The sequence below is a fragment of the Gymnoscopelus braueri genome (assembly GCF_963280865.1).
Source record: "Gymnoscopelus braueri genome assembly, chromosome: 15".
Lineage (NCBI taxonomy): Eukaryota > Metazoa > Chordata > Actinopteri > Myctophiformes > Myctophidae > Gymnoscopelus > Gymnoscopelus braueri.
The window spans coordinates 33,091,336-33,109,766 of NC_137620.1; the positions used below are offsets into that span (position 1 = coordinate 33,091,336).

General features: G+C 41.5%; 1 protein-coding gene across 1 annotated transcript in view; it reads right to left on the minus strand.

Moving 5' to 3' along the window:
- The window catches only part of usp53a (ubiquitin specific peptidase 53a), a 61,760-nt gene that overhangs the window by 29,537 nt on the left and 13,792 nt on the right, over positions 1 to 18,431 (minus strand). The window contains exons 3-9 of the mRNA XM_080451876.1: positions 17,092 to 17,184; positions 16,419 to 16,553; positions 13,681 to 13,791; positions 10,898 to 10,980; positions 9,202 to 9,286; positions 7,982 to 8,128; positions 5,272 to 5,421 (exon numbers count right to left, since the gene is read on the minus strand). Coding sequence (XP_080308002.1) covers positions 5,272 to 5,421; positions 7,982 to 8,128; positions 9,202 to 9,286; positions 10,898 to 10,980; positions 13,681 to 13,791; positions 16,419 to 16,553; positions 17,092 to 17,184 — 804 coding nt within the window. The remainder of the gene's footprint in view (positions 1 to 5,271; positions 5,422 to 7,981; positions 8,129 to 9,201; positions 9,287 to 10,897; positions 10,981 to 13,680; positions 13,792 to 16,418; positions 16,554 to 17,091; positions 17,185 to 18,431) is intronic.

An 18,431-nucleotide genomic window follows, 5' to 3' on the forward strand; every position in this document is an offset into this window, starting at 1 on the left:
TGGAAAATGAGTTGTCTTTTTACTCAAAACTAATGGTTGGATTAGATTCAGCACCTCTGAAAACCCCTAGTTAGAGTTCATTTGAGACTTTTCGTTTTTTTCACCGAAGCCCTTGGGGCTCCTTAAGTCCCCACATGCAGACAGTGTATCCCACTGAGCATGTGCACAGTAGGTGTACACTCTTTTCAAGTGTTTAGCAATATTTTCTTATTTAATTTTTCAGAATAGAATCAATTCAACAACACTCCAATCCCCTACCGTTGATTATACACTGTGCTTTACATTACAGCTTAACAATAACCAATATACCAATATTATATGGCCAGGGAGACATTTTTACTCAAAAATAATGGTTGGAATGGATTCAGCACCCCTCAAAACCCCTAGTTAGACACCTCACAAGTTGATTTTAGACTTTTATTTTTTTTCATATTTTTCACCCAAGCCCTCTGGGCTCCTTGACTTTGATTGGCTCTCCAGGATTTTCCACAAGGATTTGGGTTTATATTAATTGAGAGGTGATTCTAGACACCTATAAGAACACATTGGTGAAGAAAGCTATTGGTAGTAAATTTTTTCACAGATGGTCCACACATATTGCTAAAATTCCCTAACTACCAGGAGGAGGAGATGAGATGGATTTGGTTTTTTTTTTACAACAAAGTGGTATATTTCAGTGCCACTGCAGAGCATATTTTGTATTGGGTCTTGTGTAAATGCTACTCACTCACGAGGCAGAATCTCACAATCACATTAGCTAAGCTGGGTTAGGTAAAGTACGTGCCTAGCCGCAAGAAACGCCACAAAGGCAGGCTGCGAGCTAACAGATGCTAGCATGTTCCTTAATTAAGCAAATGAGGTGAGATGAGGGGAGCAGAAGGTAGGAGAGGTAGAGATTGATGGAGAGGTAGCGAGGTAAGGACCCGAGGATAGAAGAGTAAAGGGGGGGGGGGGGGGTAACAAGGAACAAGGAAGAGGTGATAAAATGAAATAGGAGTGGTGTTAGTGAAGAGAATTACACCATGGATGACAGTAAAAGAAGAGACAGGAAGAAAAGAAACGAAACACGAGATGCAGCACGGACGCAAGCACAATGCACCTTCGCTGTACACTGGTTTGAGTATGAGCCAATATTAACACTGCAGAGCATGTGCACTACAACTACGCCTGGAGCTCTTAGTGACTTCTTATTGTCTCCGCCAGACCGAAGGCGTGGCCGAGACTATGTTGTGTGTGTGTGTGTGTGTGTGTGTGTGTGTGTGTGTGTGTGTGTGTGTGTGTGTGTGTGTGTGTGTGTGTGTGTGTGTGTGTGTGTGTGTGTGTGTGTGTGTGTTCGTCCGTCCGTTGACAGCCAAGCTCTGGCCTATTTTTGCGAAACAAATTTTTGGCTATTGCTCCTACAGATTTTGTCCAAACATCACGCAAATCGGTACACATTATCCCTATAGTCATGTGATCAAGACGGATCCGTCTGATTTTCCATATTCCATCCTGATTGGCTAAAATTGGCTTCCAAAGTTTGCAGGAGTGGTTTGCTTTGAACAAATTGCCTCAAATCATGAACGCAGCGTCCGATTGCCGTGAAAGGACGAGGAAGAAATGCCACCCTTTTCATATTTGCCTATTATAGCGCACATTTTTTTATATTACTTCTACACATTTTGTCCAAATATCACGCAAATCGTTACACATCATGTCTATAGCCATGACATTGCTGGCCCACAATAACCTACCTGACCTGGTGGAGACCTGTGCTCCGAGGAGCACTTTTTCTAGTTCCCTATTGTGAGGGAGGGAGTTTCACCATCTCTTTAACTATAAAATATGTTTTTATAACCCCCCCTCCTCCCCGCCAATAAAAAACATTGTCGTTTGGAATCCTTTTATGAATCAATGTTTTGTAATCATATTTTGGAACAACAACATTTCTGTGCTGGCAGTCATTGTAGCTCCTACATTCCAGCCAGGGAGGGAGGAAGGAAGCGCACACACAGCACTAGCTACTGATGGATTGACAGCGAGCCAGCAAGCTGCTGCACCGCAGTCTGGGAGAGAGAACACTCTGGGATGGGGCGGGAGGATATGGGGAGGGAGGGGGCTCGAGAAAGGCACAGGCGCACTCACACATGTGAGCACACGAAGAGCAGTGGTTCTCAATCATTTTCATGTGAGGGACCCCTAAATTGACTGTGTTTGGCCGCAGACGGCCATGTGAAAAGATTTAGTGCCAGGGGTCCTCCATAACAGAATATTTATGTTGTTAAAAAATTTGACGCAGATTCAAAACTCTTCAAGATTTGTACAAAATATTCAGTATAATAGGGTTAAAGTGGTTAAAGTGTTCCTCATTTTGCCGGACCCCACTTTGAGAACCTCTGCGGTAGAGAAAAGGGCACACACATATACTCATGACTGTATCACACATTAACCCATTTAGACCTGGAACGCATCTGTGTCACTTTTTTATTTGAGCTAAAATAGCATTATTTTACACTTTGGCTATTCAAAAAATAGCAGAGCTACAAGCTCATAGCGCGGCACCGAGTGCCGCGCTACGAGCTTGTAGATCTGCTATTTTTGAAAAATCGAGAAAATGTGTGCAAATTAATATATTTATATTCTTTTAAAGCGAACATTTTTAACTCAAATCTTTGCTTCTGGGGGGTCCCTGGAACAAAATATTTTGAGATGGGGGTCGGCGGACGAACACATATCATTTTGGGGGTCCTTGACATGAAAAAGTTTGAGCACCACTGATATAGAAACATACGTTTTTCAGAAAACTGTTAGGATTTAGAAGACATTTGTAGAATCGGCTTCAGGTCTTAATGGGTTTAAAAACACAACACAAAGACGTCAGGAGGTCAGTCAGGGCTGACAGCACATATTTTGTATGCATCCTCTGACCAACGAAACTCTAAACCAGCCAAGACTCAAGCCAGCAACTTATTTGAAGCAGAGCACACACACACACACACACACACACACACACACACAGCAGCACCACAACTACAGCGGCACAGTGAGGGAGCTGCTTCCACAGACACAGTGCTGCAGTGTTTTAGTGGTGAGGGAGCAAGGGAATGCTGTGGGAGAGAGAGCAAGGGAGGGAGGGGAGCCGTCTATTAACCCTTTAAGACCGGGAACGCATCTGTGTGTCATTTCCGATTTCTTTGGCTATTAAAAAAATAGCAGATCTACAAGCTCATAGCGCGGCACCGAGTGCCGCGCTATGAGCTTGTAGATCTGCTATTTTTTGAAAAATCGTGAAAATGTTTGCAAATCTTTGAATATATATTTTTTAAAGTGATCATTTTTTTTCTTCTGGGGGATTCTACAATTGTCTCCTAAATCCTAACAGTTATAAACGTATGTTGCTATAATATCAGTGGTTCTCAAACTTTTTCATGTCAAGGACCCCCAACATTATATGTATTTGGCCGCCGACCCCCATCTCAAAATAACTTGTTCCAGGGACCCCCCCAGAAGCAAAGATTTGAGTTACAAATGTTCGCTTTAAATTTTTTTATATACACTCAAAGATTTGCACACATTTTCAAAAATAGCAGATCTACAAGCTCATAACGCGGCACTCGGTGCCGCGCTATGCGCTTGTACATCTGCTATTTTTGAATAGCCCAAAGAAGAAAAAAAAAATGACACAGATGCGTTACCGGTCTTAATGGGTTAAGGCTCATCAACCTGGACTCCTTACGTGGGCAATCGATGGAGCCCTTATTGGGCGATACAGAGAGCGCTGATGTTGATAAAGAGAATGGAACACCCGCTACGCCCCTCACTTCCATCAACTCCGGAAACGCAGCACGTTTCATACACTTTCTGCTGCTCCGGAGGAGGAATGCAACAACCACAACAACAGCATTATGCAGTTAGGCTGCTAAAATGTGGTTTGTTGCTAAATAAATTATGTGCGCATGCAGTATATATAAATGCTGCGCATTTCAATGAGCTGGCATTTGGTGTTTTCTTAATATCCGATTCTGCACACACAGCAAAGTCTGGTCCGACTGTCAATTCAACTCTGAAGCTGTTTTTCGGCTTCAGTTTCAGTTGTTAACCACTTTAACCCTAGCGTCCATATTCTGGGCATTTCATAATAGCCAATAGGCGAAAATAGGTGATCTACAAACTCACACAACACGTCACGATGCGAGCTTGTACTGCGGATCAGCTATATTCGCCAACAGGATTTGGTGTAGAGGTAAAAAAATAAAAAAATAAGGAGGGGGCCAAGGATAGACTCCTGGGGGTCCATGAAGAACATAGGGTTTAAGTGGTTAAATATTGTATTGTAATATTGTAATACTCCAGATTTTGCAGTGTATATACACCATTGTTTAACCCATGAAGACCTGAAGCCGATTCTACAAATGTCTTCTAAATCCCAACAGTATTCTGAAAATCTCAAAATCTCAAATCTCAAAATATGTTGTTCCAGGGACCCCCCAGAAGCAAAGGTTTGAGTTAAAAATGTTCGCTTTAAAAGAATATATATTCAAAGATTTGCACACATTTTCACGATTTTTCTAAAATAGCAGATATACAAGCTCGTAGCCGCGCTATGAGCTTGTATATCTGCTATTTTTGAATAGCCCAAAGTGTAAAATAAAGCTTTTTAGCTCAAATCTAAAAAGTGACACGGATGCGTTCCAGGTCTTAACACATTCCATGCCAGAGTTTAATATCATAATGTACTCACCAGTGCCAGCGTTTTATTGTTGTTTTTTTGTTTTTTTCATGTCGCCACAGACCTCGCTAAATCCGTTAAAAGTGCACGTTCATTTGGTTCTAAACACACAGGGGATCTGTGTGAGACGAGCAGTGAAGACCGCTTCGCTTTGCGATCCGCCATCTTGAAGCTACAGCGGTGAACGCTAAACAGCGATCAGCGATGAGAAAAACAACAACCGAGATAATCGACTTTTAGGTTTCATTTTAGACAGGAAGCGGATACGATCGGAAAAAACGGAACCCGGATAATTCCGTTTCCGGTGGTGCTACAATGAAATGTGTCGTACCGGAAGTGAAAAAAAGTGCAACGTGAACTTTTTTTCGAAAGAAAGACCACTTCGCGTAGGTTTCCGCGATTGGCACGTGGCGGCTTTAAATAGGTTCGCGTAGATCTACGCGATTGGCAGTCAATGTGTTAATGGGTTAACCTCACATGTACTTTAGTTTTGACAGTAAAACTGTAAAAACTCCAGGGGTGTTATCTTATGCATCTTTTACCATTATGTACTTTACTCTCACCTCTTTCACTGTGGCGTCGTCAAAGAAGACCCATTTAGAGGTCTTCGTGTGGAAGGCGAAGGAACAGTAGTGGCGGCTCGAGTAGCAGATCATCCCCACCAGCAGAAGCTCTCCCTTTTTGGCGTGTTCATCCGTCACCCTATAGAAGAGCTGTACGTACGCATGTGCACACAGAACACACACGCACACACACACACACATCAATTACTCAACAGCATCAATGCTGCACCAGCAAGTGGGCAGGGCAGTGAGTGATGCCGATAGCTAGCAGGATCAGTTACCCCATCTGTTTATAGATTAAGCTCTGAGGGAATGAACCGCCAATTGATCTGACAATCAACACAGATAACGGCTGGCTTAACCCCTTAAGACCGGCGAACGCATATGTGTGTGTGTAATTTTTTTAGATTTCTTTGGCTATTCAAAAACAGCAGATCTACAAGCTCATAGCGCGGCACCGAGTGCCGCGCTACGAGCTTGTAGATCTGCTATTTTTGAAAAATCGTGAAAATTCGTGGCAAAATCTCTATGTATTTTTTAAAGCGAACATTTGTAAAATATTTAGTTCCAGGAACCCCCAGAAGCAAAGATTTGAGTTACAAATGTCTGCCAAAAAAATAATAATAATCAAATATTTGCACAACTTTTCATAATTTTCAAAGATAGCAGATCTACAAGCTCATAGCGCGGCGCTATGAGCTTGTAGATCTGCTATTTTTGAATAGCCCAAAGAAATCTAAATATGACACACAGATGCTGCGTTCCCGGTCTTAAAGAGTTAAATCAGGGCCGTCACAGCCTGCATGGCCGCAGTGCTCAGAGAGTGAGTTTATAAAGTCATGTACACGCTATACAGGCACTGAGATTCAATTTTATATGCTTCGATTTCCCAGCGGGCAAAATAATGACTTCATCAGTGAACCAATCATCGCATCGGGGGAGAGAGCCTGTACTGTAACGTGATGGTGCAGTAGAGGGGTTGAGTCAATCACATGAACCCAAGCGTCCCTATTATGTGGCAAACATTTGGCAAAAAATAGAAGATCTACAAGCTCACAAACGCATTATGTTTCAACGCATTCTGAGCTTGTAGATATTTTCTGCAAATATATTTAGTGTAGAGGGACAAAAGGAGGACTAGTACAGACCCCTGATGAACTCAGGACAACTACAGGTGGTTATAAGTACAGTATATAAGAGGTTAATTCTCGGTACATTCAAAACGAGATGACATGGTGAAAGCAACATGCTTGAACCTCCAAAAACACAATTTTTTTTAAACAACAGCCATTCTCCTGGACGCCCCATGCCACACTTCCTCAAGTCTGCACGGGCCAATGGGGGAAGAGTTGTGTAACGGCCACTTGTTTCGCCTGCCTGGGGCGAAACAAGAACAGCCGGTTCTCTCGCCTTCTTTCTTTTTCCCCCGACTGAGACAAAGGATTTCAAAGCAGGGGGAGGCTTCCTTTAAACACCAGAGAGAGTCACATGAAATGGCCCCATGAATCAAGGTCTTTGTGGCGCTCCAGTGGGTTGGTGGTAGACTAATCCTTGTGATGGAATGCCTTCGAAACTCTGGAGAGGCGCGAGGAGGGGAGCTGTCAAATAAAGGGTCTCTATACTTCAATGGAAAAGTTATGCAACAATCTCACGCTTATGAACATTTGCCCTGATGTGAACTGCACTGATTGATTTGTTTTGTTGTTCCCTTCTGTTCTTTTCCGTGAAGCTCATCCTACACAGAGTTAAGCATTTTGTACCCACTAGAACTGAGCAAGATTAAATCTTTAGATTATAATTTTTTCCCGCATGTCTATAGGCCTATATCTATTTATTTGTAAACGGATGTTATTTCTGCAAATTGCACCTCAGTTCCACTGTTATTCGTGTGTGTTTTAACCAGACTTATTCATGTAAGTTTTAACATGGACATAATGTAGCATCCAAAGGAGAAGGCAGCTGTAACAGTATCAACTCTACTCTGTTTGCATAAGGGCTTTGAGGCACACGTGTGTATTTGATCAAGTTAATGTGAAAATAAACAAGAAAAACGAATAACAGAGCCTCCTCAAGCACACCCACAAACAAAACACAAACATGTACTACTAAAACTACACGACAGACACACACACACACACACACACACACACAAAGGGGTGGGGTTTTGGACACGTTGACCCAGGCCAGCAGGGGCTTTTTCATCAGCCGCGCGAGCCAAGTGGGCACTGGGCGCTGGCTGCTTACGCAATGACCCCGACTTACAGAGAAATAAATCCCTACTTTATTCCCCACATATGTGCCGTCGCACCAAAATAAACTGACCCCGCCATGAGGGGTCAAGAAATACAGCCGTCATGAACCTGTCTTTATGGACGCACAGATGCAGACAACACAGCAGCCACAGGGTCGAGGCCTACAATAAAGAGGTTTGAGGCTCGCGCCCTTCAAGGGTCAAGGTTTATGCACATTTTGTTTTGGTACAGCCAACGCTTATGCAACTTATATCTTTAATCAGACTATTTGTACAGGGTAGCAGTCTTTGAATAAGGCTTTTGATTGGATCTCCAACTTCTGTCTTTTTTTTTTTACTGAAGACTATTTTCGGAGCCATGAAATGACCGGTCTATATGAAGTAACTGTCAGGTATTGGCAAATTTAAAATATATGCATAAACAAACAATAACAGCACACCAGCAATGAACAGACCTACCCCAGAGAGATTGAGATGAGAGCCCAATGAGCGGATGACGTCCTCGGTGAGGTCTGACTGCTCTGTGTCCCAGACGAAGCCTATGGTGACAATCTCCGGGGAGTTCATAAGTACCCGACGAATTCTGATCCTCTGGCCACAATTACTCTGGAAACACAGGAGAGACGCAGAGAAAGAGACCATTAGCCAACAGCAAGGATTACCAATTAGCAATCGCACTCTAAGGGCTCCGACAGATAGAAAGAGGCAGACACTTGAATCAAGAAATACGCCGTGCTGTTAAAACGTATTAAGTTAATAACGAGGTACAAAAAGCACCCTGTTCCCTGGAGGGAGAGGTGTGTGTGTGTGTGTGTGTGTGTGTGTGTGTGTGTGTGTGTGTGTGTGTGTGTGTGTGTGTGTGTGTGTGTGTGTGTGTGTGTGTGTGTGTGTGTGTGTGGGAACGATCAGTCACAACTTCGTATGCACACGGCTAGTAGGTGAAAGAAGTACCTCATACATGATGGAAGTCAATGGGGGCTCTGATCAGGCTGAGACCGTGCCCAAATTTGGAGTCATAGATATGTCATAGAGTAGACTGCTAGACTGACTTCATAGAGGACTGACTTGACAGGCCACATGAAGTCCGAGATCCACACTGGAGCCACGCCGTTGTGGATCCCGATATATACATAGTTTCATTTATTTTTTATTTTTGGAACACAGCCCATCTTTTTATGGAACACAGGTGCATCTCAAACAATTTAAATACAGTGGCAAAGTACATGTAAGGAATATGACACTTAATCCAAGAAAACATAATTTCATTAAAAAAATATTATTATGAGTTCTTAATTTAAGGAATTACTTCTTTGCAGTTACACTTTTGAGATAGTTTTAGATACTGGATAATTATATATTTTTTGCTGTAATTATCAAGATTAAAATAATATGCTTGAAATAGTGTACTTATAGTGTCATGAATCTAGAATACGTATAAGACAGTTTCACTTTTTGAATTACATTACAGAAAGAAATTAACTGTTCTACGATATTCACATTTTTGGAGATGCACTAGGTGATTGTAAGTGTCTTTATGACCCAGGGGTCGTGGTTTTGACATCACGACTTTCGTACTCTATAGCTGTGGTAGGGAGGGTGACTGTCGCGACGGTTCCTTAAGCAGAGTCCTCATCCTGTGCACCCTTCATGTACTGTACAGTAAGTGTTCTGCTACTTACTGGGCAGTTACGCATGTCTCCGATGGTGCTCGCCGCTTGTAACACCTCCCCAAATGACTCATCTCTCCTGTGATTCATCTGGTGGCTGTGGGGGAAGAGACGGAGTTGCAGATTGTCAGAAAGAAGGATGATGTGAGAAAGAAAGACCAGGAGAGAGGAGAAATAAACAGTCTACAGACAGGCTCTGGACGGTTTGGAGTATGTGAGGTGCGAAAATGTCGGCTAGAACATTGGTTCTCAAAGTGGGGTCCGGGGACCCCCAGGGGTCCTTGGGGGAGTTCCAGGGGGTCCCCAGCAAAATGTGTTAATAGCATCACAATAATTGTAACTTTTTATACTTTGGCTATTCAAAAATAGCAGATCTACAAGCTCGTAGCGCGGCACCGAGTGCCGCGCTACGAGCTTGTAGATCTGCTATTTTTTCTAAATCGTGAAAATTTGTGCTAACCTTTGAATAAATATATATTTTTAAGCGAACATTTGTAACTCAAAACTTTGTTTCTGGGGGTCCAACTGGAACAAAATATTTGAGATGGGGGTCTGCGGCCAAATACATTTCATTTTGGGGGAATGACATGGAAAAGTTTGAGAACCACTGAGCTAGAAAACATGTCAACGATAGACGGTTTAACAGAAAAGTTATTATTACTGGCCAGATCATAATAGGGGAGATAATAGTTCAACCCCTTGAACCAAAGCATGCCTATTCGGGGGGGGGGGACATTCACCAAAAATAGCAGATCTAGATTGGCTATTTTTGGCGAAGATATTTGGTGTAGATGAAAGAAAATGGTCAAAGTACAGTGGTAACTCATGGTCCACTTCACTAAGAAAAGAATATTGGGTTTAAAGGAGGAGTTCACCCAAAAAAGGACTTCTTTTCTATCAATTGCACACCCCATGAAGCCTCGAATTCATGTATTTATTTTTGTTTTTGTCGCATTCCTAAGCCAATAATTTGATGACCGGGTGTATTTCCGGTAGGAGACACAAAGAATCTACTTTGTGTCTCCTACCGGAAACATTAGCCGATAGGAGGCGGTAATCAAATTAATAGCTTAAGAATGAGACAAAAACAAAAAATAATCAATGAATTCAAGGCTTCATGGGGTGTGGAATTGAAAATAAGTAATTTTTTGGGTGAACTACTCCTTAAACACATTGTGTGCCAAAAACGGTCCGGATCGTTTTTGAGAATCCATGCGGGGGGTGCCATAAACGGTCCGGACCATTTTTGACCAATTCTTTTTTTATTCGTGGGGCCCACGTGGGGCGCTCTAACGAAACTTTGGGATCATCCAAGGAGTCTCTGAGAAGGAGAGGCCGTATATGGATCCATGTCAAAAATCCTTCCGGTCGGCCTCTCCGATGTTAACTACTTGACTAAAAGCTTAATATCTCCATTTCTTTTTAACGTGGTGGAAGTGAGCCATTTTCGATCGGCGATCACTCTGCAATGGAGGATCGCGTTAGAAATATTATTGTTCCAGGCGTTAGTCGGGATCCTCCGCCGTCTCGCACGCACGCTTTGTTTACATGCACTTCCGCGTCGGGGCTTCTACAGCACGAAACGTATCAACGTAAGTGGATGGAAGAATAGCAGGCACTGAACGTACAATATTTGAATAAACCTCTGGCACACAATGTGTTAAGTGGTTAATGCAGGCTGCGGACACAAAACAGATCTGTGGCTTACCAGAGGGCAGTAGTGGAGACATAGTGCACCAGCTCCGTGAATGGCAGAGGGTCAGAGGACGCCCCGCAGCTACGGCACACAGACTGCAAGACAGGCAGGGTAGAAAAGCACAGCGGACACTGGGGTGTTAGTGATGCTCCCCTCGGCCACAACCAAGGACTCATTTTCAAGTCAGCGGGTCATTTTGTGGAAAAAAGAGTGGGACTGCATTTCATATCAAGGTCAAAAGGAAAGAACCAATTTTGGGTGTGGTGTAAAGTAACTAAGTACATTTACTTAAGTACTGTACTTAAGTACAATTTTGAGGTACTTTCACTTTACTGGAGTGTTTCCAATTGTCTCTACTTTTACTTCTACTCCACTACATCTCAGAGGCAAATGTTGTACTTTTACTCCACTACAATTATTTGAAAACTTTAGTTACTAGTTACTTTGCAGATATAAATTAAATAAATATTACATTATAAAACATACATTAACCACTTTAGCCCTATTTTATACCTAGGCTATTTGAAAATAGCCGATCTACAAGCTCACAACGCGTCGCATCGCGACGCGTTGTGAGCTTGTAGATCTGCTATTTTCAAACATTTTAGTACTTTTACTTTTGGTACTTTAAGTACATTTTGATGCCAATACTTTTGTACTTTTACTCAAGTACATTTTTAATTCCGGACTTTTACTTGTAACAGAGTATTTCTACATTGCAGTATTGATACTTTTACTTGAGTAAAACATTTCAGTATTTTTCCACCACTGGTGTGGTTTCTATCACCCACGAAAGTTGATGGCATGCAATGCACGGCAGCATCCTAACTATAAGAATGTCAAAAGACCTGCGATAAAAAATTAAGCAGTTGTAGTGTAGGATGATGTAGCACTAGCAACAGTATCCTTGGTGACAGAAGAAGAGTGAGTCAGAGCTTGAATTTGATCGTGACACCAACAATCACGATGCTGTTAGTTCTTTAGCTCAACACTTCTCAGAGCTTGATATATCATGTGTCCAATTTAATTTCTCAAGTCATCAATCCTGTATCGACCGAGTGCAACTCACATAATCTAGTGTGTGTGTGTATTCTGCTCATGCGTGTGTGTGTTCCGTGACAATCCAATAGTCATGGGAATGAGCGCCATGGAGTGGGGGAAAAGCTGATTCACTGACGGCATATATAAGGTGCGTCACCAATTACAGTGGGCGGTTTAAAGACTCGATATGGTGATAACAGGCATTGCTATGGGATTTAGGGATGGGAATCAAAGTGACAGAGCAGGGTGTGTGCGAACTGGAATGTATGTGTACTTTTATCTATGATTCATCTTGTTGCTCTAAAAAGGAATCTGACCGGGGGGCTCCCGCCCTCCTCCAGTGGGGTAACCCAACGTCCAAACATGACAGATTAGACCACTAGTGTCTCAGACGGTGATGCATGTGCCTTTCTGTGTGAAACAACGCTCAAGTCTGAATGCACATAGCTTTGCTTCTTTGGGGTCAATGTGTCCTTGAATTGTAAGAAGGCGCTAGTTGGAATCTTGCGCATTGACTAAATCATTTTACCACTTGAAGCCTAGTTTCCCTATCTGGGGCAATTATTTGGTGAAAATAGTAGATTTACAAGCTCAGAGCGCATCATGTTATGACGCGTTGCGAGCTTGTAGAGCGGCTATTTTCAGCTAAGAGATTTGGTGTAAAGCAGGGGTCTTCAACAGGGGGTCCGGGACCCCTAGGGGGTCCTCAGAGCTACTACAGGGGTCCGCCAAATCTTTGTGTGATAGATTTCTTTTTTTACCGTAACCACTTGAACCCTAGCTTCCCTTTTCTGAGGAGAACTTTAGCCAAAAATAGCAGATCTACAAGCTCACAACGCCTCGCAGCGCCTTGGCAAAGAGCTATCGGTGTAGAGGGAAAAAAGAGCAGACCACGCAAACAGAAAAAGTTGCATCTAAAACACAATTTTATGCAATATAGAGGGGTTCATCCCTGCTTCATCTCTCTCTCTCTCAGCTAGGGGGTCCTTGGGCTGAAAACGTCCCCTGACGACCCCTGGTGTAAAGGGTAAAAAGTAGGGAACCTAGTATAGGGCCTCTGAAGGACTGCAGTCATTGAAGTATAGGGTTTAAGTGGTTAAAGCAATGTGGGAGAAAATATACTAGACAAGAAGTACTACAATGCTGTGTAAAGCATTTTTTTATTGCCTTGTTGTTGAAATGTGCAATACAAATAAACTAGCCTTACAATCAACCACCCTTTCCACAGACTGGTGCAGTAATACAAAGCAATATTTCAGTGGGTGGTAAATTAGCTGTCAAACATCTCTTCCTCACATTGGTATGGTAGCACAGAGAATGAGTTCATCAAGTTCAATTGCCATGCTGGATATCGCAGAAAACCTGTCGCACAGAAACCCTTGTATCTCCATATTTTTCAACTTTTTATAGTTTTTTTTTGTAAATTAATGCCCTACATTATCGTAGAACAGTGTTGCAGAAAGTAGTGAAAATAGCCGATCTACAAGCTCACAACACATTACACACGTTTTGAACTTGTAGATCGGCTATTTTCGCAATTTCTGAAGAATTTTGAACATGAAAGTGGTTAAGTGTGTCTGTGGATTTTACAAATATTTAACCAATGAATGAAAAGTGTGAATTAAAAAGAGCTTGTGAATTAAATAATAACTACATTGGATCCATTGGAACACAGGTTATTTTTTTCCATGTCCTGAAAAGTAAAAAGAGATGCAAGGTTTCCACCTGACATGGGAGGTGGTTCATATATTTACCTGCTCATACACTGACATTGCAAACTTTTGGTGTGTGATGCAAGACTTTGAGGTGCAGGCATCGGTCTCCTCAGGCACAATGTGGAGGTGAATCCTCTCCAGAATGTTTTCCTGTGAAGGATAAGGCATAGGATTACATACTCTGTTTTGCATTTAAATAATGATCTGTCCGTCAGTGTGTCTGTCTGTCTGTGTGAATAAAGCTACTAAACTAAATTAACTCTATAACTGCCAAAGACGTTTATAAACGTCTTTGAGAAATTAGCTGTTGCCTGCCAAAGACGTTTAAAAACGTCCTGAAAAAAAAAAAAAAAAAAAACTTTTCAAAAAAAAAAAAAATTCTAAAAAGATTCTCTAATTATTTAGTATTGACACCTTTTCGATATTCCAAACGAATAAGGAGATAACAATTTCCAAAGATTTGCTGCTCCATCCACTTCAATGTTAAAATTGAAACGGACAAACAATTCACAATGTTTTTTGGTTTGAAACTACTGGTTTTGAGCTATTTTCAAACATCAAACAACACATGACAACAAGGTCAAATTGACCTCGTTGACAATTGTGAAACCACACCTGAATCTCATCTGTGATTAGAAATGTTCTGGGGATCAATCATACTTGAGAAAAATATTTTGTGGCTATGCGAAAAGGTACCAAAATCGGTCAAAACCCTGGCAGAGGCTACAGACTGTTCTGAAAAAACTCTGGCAGGGTAAGAGTTAAGAGGGCTTTTTACCCTCTATATTTTCTATTGTCTGGCAAAAAACACAACAAAACTGGACATTTCTGGCCATGTCAGGCTCCAAAGTAGCCTAACAGCGCGTCGCGGGTTTGAGTCCCGATCACTCCCCATCTCTCTCCCCATTTCCTGTCAGACAGACTACTATCCTATCAATGAAGGCATAAAAAAAATCAAAAAATATATCTTAACTCTTTAACTGCCAGAGTAATAATGTCACCCCAGTGCCAGCGAAAACTAGTGTTTTTACCTACCTTTGAAAAATCATGGAATATTTTCTGTGAATGCTATCCGCACGGTGATCCCCTCATTACACACACAGGGGTCTCGTATAATGTGGGAAAAATAATAATAGCGGTAATCCGTTCCATAGTTGTGGCAAGTTGAAAATTGCATGTTTTGCCAAAAAATACATAGTAAAAAAAAAGGTACACAGGAGCCGAGATAAAGCATTCTTAAGTAATAAGTTAAACAGGGAGTGAATGGAGCAGTACATCTTCGGATCGCATTATCTCTGGTTCTGTGTGATTTTTTTTTTTTTTAAACTCGCCCAAACTTGTCGTTGGCATGCTGAGCCATAGCAGAATTTGACGAGTTAATAAAACAAATACAAAAAAACTGGATATTTCTATCCCAGATTTTAGGAGAGCTGGAACTAACTTTCCAGCTGAAGAAGAACTTTCAAGAGTGTTACTCAATTTGAGCACTCTCTTCATTCATCATTACGAGCTCATAATATATTTATGTTGATTTGTAGAACTGGAAATGTTATATGCATGATTCATAACCGATTAATTTATCTCAGTAAGCCAACACTGCTGCCAATGCATTACATGGTCAGTACTCTACACTCAAGTCTTGGATCTGTGTTGGATTAAGTAAAGATTACCCACCAAAGATGCAGAGATTTTGGCCTGTGCACAAATACACACAGAGATAGGACCTTAAAATGTATAATTTACGGTGTATCCACGTTTTGAGATTTAAGATAAAATAAAAAAGAAGTCACTTCAAAGAGTGTCTTTGTATTCAGAGCGTAAGCCAAACAAAAAGTTGTTTTGCCTGGCTCATAACTTCAAAGAACAAGAGATTTGATATTCACTGCTTATTTTCAACTAATTTCTTATCCACATAACACGCCTGTGTTATAGCTGTGGGAACTTGAGTTGTGTGTTTGTGTGTGCATGCCAGCGTGAATTGTAATGTTTTAGTTTATGTTATTCCCCCATGCAGAATAGTGGGGTGTGCTCGGGTTGGGCTAGCCTCTCCTCCAAAAACAACTGCTGTCTTCATTTTGTCAGCTGTTTATCCAATATGCTACGTAATGAGACATCTTAACTGAACACACCCATCATTGCAAAACTGCTGAGCCACACAGAACAGAATGATTACACATCTATGCCGACTAGCATCATAGCAACTACGCTACAGGAGGAACCTTAATGCATGCTATTAACGGGGCCAACACTCGATTAACTCGTGAAATGCATTGTGAAGCAATGTAGGCTAGAGTATGTGTTTTATGTTACAGCCATTGCGGCCAAAACAGAACTGTAGTGGAAAAAACTGACCTAATACTAAAGCCTTACAATTCAGCTGACAAAAAAACAACTACATTTTGGAACAGTATCAAATTGAACACAAGAAAATAGTCCGAATGTGTGAGGACCCATTAGATCCATAAACAAACATAACTTGGCATAAATAGTGGCTCAAAAAGCTGAGAACTCCAGACACAGCTCTGGCGCTTATGTAACCTGCCATGAAGATATTTAGAGCCAGTGTGGCAGGGGTTGACGGGAGGGGAAGGCAGGGACAGAGGCTCTTTCAGTGACCTCGCCAAACAATTTGTTACAGTGCATCACCCTACACAGTGTTTGGCAAACACCCCTCTCACACACACACACACACACACACACACATATACACATTCCAGTGTCCCTCAACCCCCTATGCCCACCCCTGCTGGGACGGCCTGGTTGCCGCGGGAACTTACAAAGCACTCTGCGGCATCATCCATGTAACCAAGCTGGAAGCGCTGCTCGTCCTTAAAGGTCTCCGCCAAGGCGTTGCGCAGGTTGTCTGAGGGCAGCGCTCGCTCGCGACTGTGCTGGAATTGGGAGAAGATTCCCTGGAGAGGAAGTACAAAATGTTTTATTTGCACTAGATTAAAGATATTGACATTATTCACAGTTCACAGTGTCACCTGATGCAGTCACTCTAGCAAATGAAACGGATTCAGGTCCAGTGGGCACCAGATATTTCTGGGCACCACCGCATTCTTTTCCGAAATGTAAAAAAAGAAATAGTAGGCCTATAAATGTATGCTTTGGAAAATGGTTGGATATAATGTAAATTATATATGATTTGAACATAGATGGATCATAATCAGGCCTAAATTGGATATCACAGGTTTTGCAGCAATTTGTAGCAATTGTAGGAGTAATGAGCTTTAAATGTGATTTAAAAATATGATATGTATTTGGCCCCTCATTTATAAAATGTAAACATAAAAATCAAATAGATTTTTATTTTTTTTATGGTGCCCAGAATACAGGGTGCCCAGTGTTCTGATTACCAAATAAAACCATTATTCTTACATATTAATACATCTGTTCATCCAGTGTTCAGTATTATAGTGCCTTGAAAAGCTGATTACGTTGCGTTACCTTCAATGCACAGAAGATGCAATTGTCCCCCAGACAGAAGTGTCCAGGTAGCTGCCTCAGGCTTCGCCTGAAGATATCCAGCTGCCACAGAACCTAGATAAGAGAAGAGAAATGGCATTATAGTATGCTCCAATTACATGACCATGACCTTCAAAGCACAGCACATGATTATCATGCCGCTCTTTTACCTTGTTCTGTAAAGCACTTGGTAACCTTGTTTGGAAAAGCGCTATGAAAATGAATTATTTATCATTACAGAAACTATAAAAAATCTAAAAATATATACACAAACAATTCACAAACATCAAAAACATTCCCCACGTTGGAGAAAAAACAATAAATAAAACATTTACAAAATTAAAAAATAAAAATAAAAAGTCACACTGAACATTGTCATCAAATTCTTCTCTATTTCTGTGCTACAGGCAAATAATGATGCTTTGATCAATGTCTTATTGGGTGACACGGTATTAGAATAAAGTCTTGGAGGACACGCAGAGGGTGGTGGAGGTTGGGGCTTCTTCCGAGCAGAAACAAAGCCCAAGGTAAGGATATTCTTCAAGAAGCTCATCGGCTGTCTAACCCTGTGACTCACATGTAGCGTCTTAGAATGACCTCACTGTGGGCTGACCACAGTAGACACTCGTCTACCAAAGAACATCCCACCAGACAAAAACAACCTTCGGTGAAGTTCTGGGAAGTCATGACACATCTAGAGAGTGACTAAGCTTTGGGGTTTTAATGTAGAATTGATGTCCTCCGCATGATGACAAAATCATTGAGCAAGAAGGATTGTACAACATGCATAAGATAACGGCTTTGCTTCTGAAGAATTCATTACTCTGCGGGACTGTGGCGATATGGAAACTTGAAAAACAAATGATAATACTAATCTGCCAAGAATGCGGTTTTGTTTTCCCCCCCGAGATATAATTGTTTTCACTGTTGTATTACATTTTGATGGTATGGCAAACAAATAAGTGCGTGGTCACAATGTCATGAGGACAGGTTATTACAGTACGTGTGTGTTTTTGTTAAATGGAAATCCAGTGCTAATGTATTATTGGAAATCATTATATACCATAATAAAAGGCACTAGCTAAAGGGAACAGAACACATCCATGGTACCCATTACACAGAGTAGGATGAATGGTACAGCTCTGTGTTGATCAATTTTGTAACAGAGACAAATGGTGTTGAGATGTCCAGAAAGAAATGATAAAATCTCTTACACAAAACTTGTGTAATGATGACATGAGGTTGTAGCCTACAATGGAGTAATCATTGACTTACTTTAGAAGACTAATCAATCTGTTCCTGTCCAGTAAATGTCAAACTAA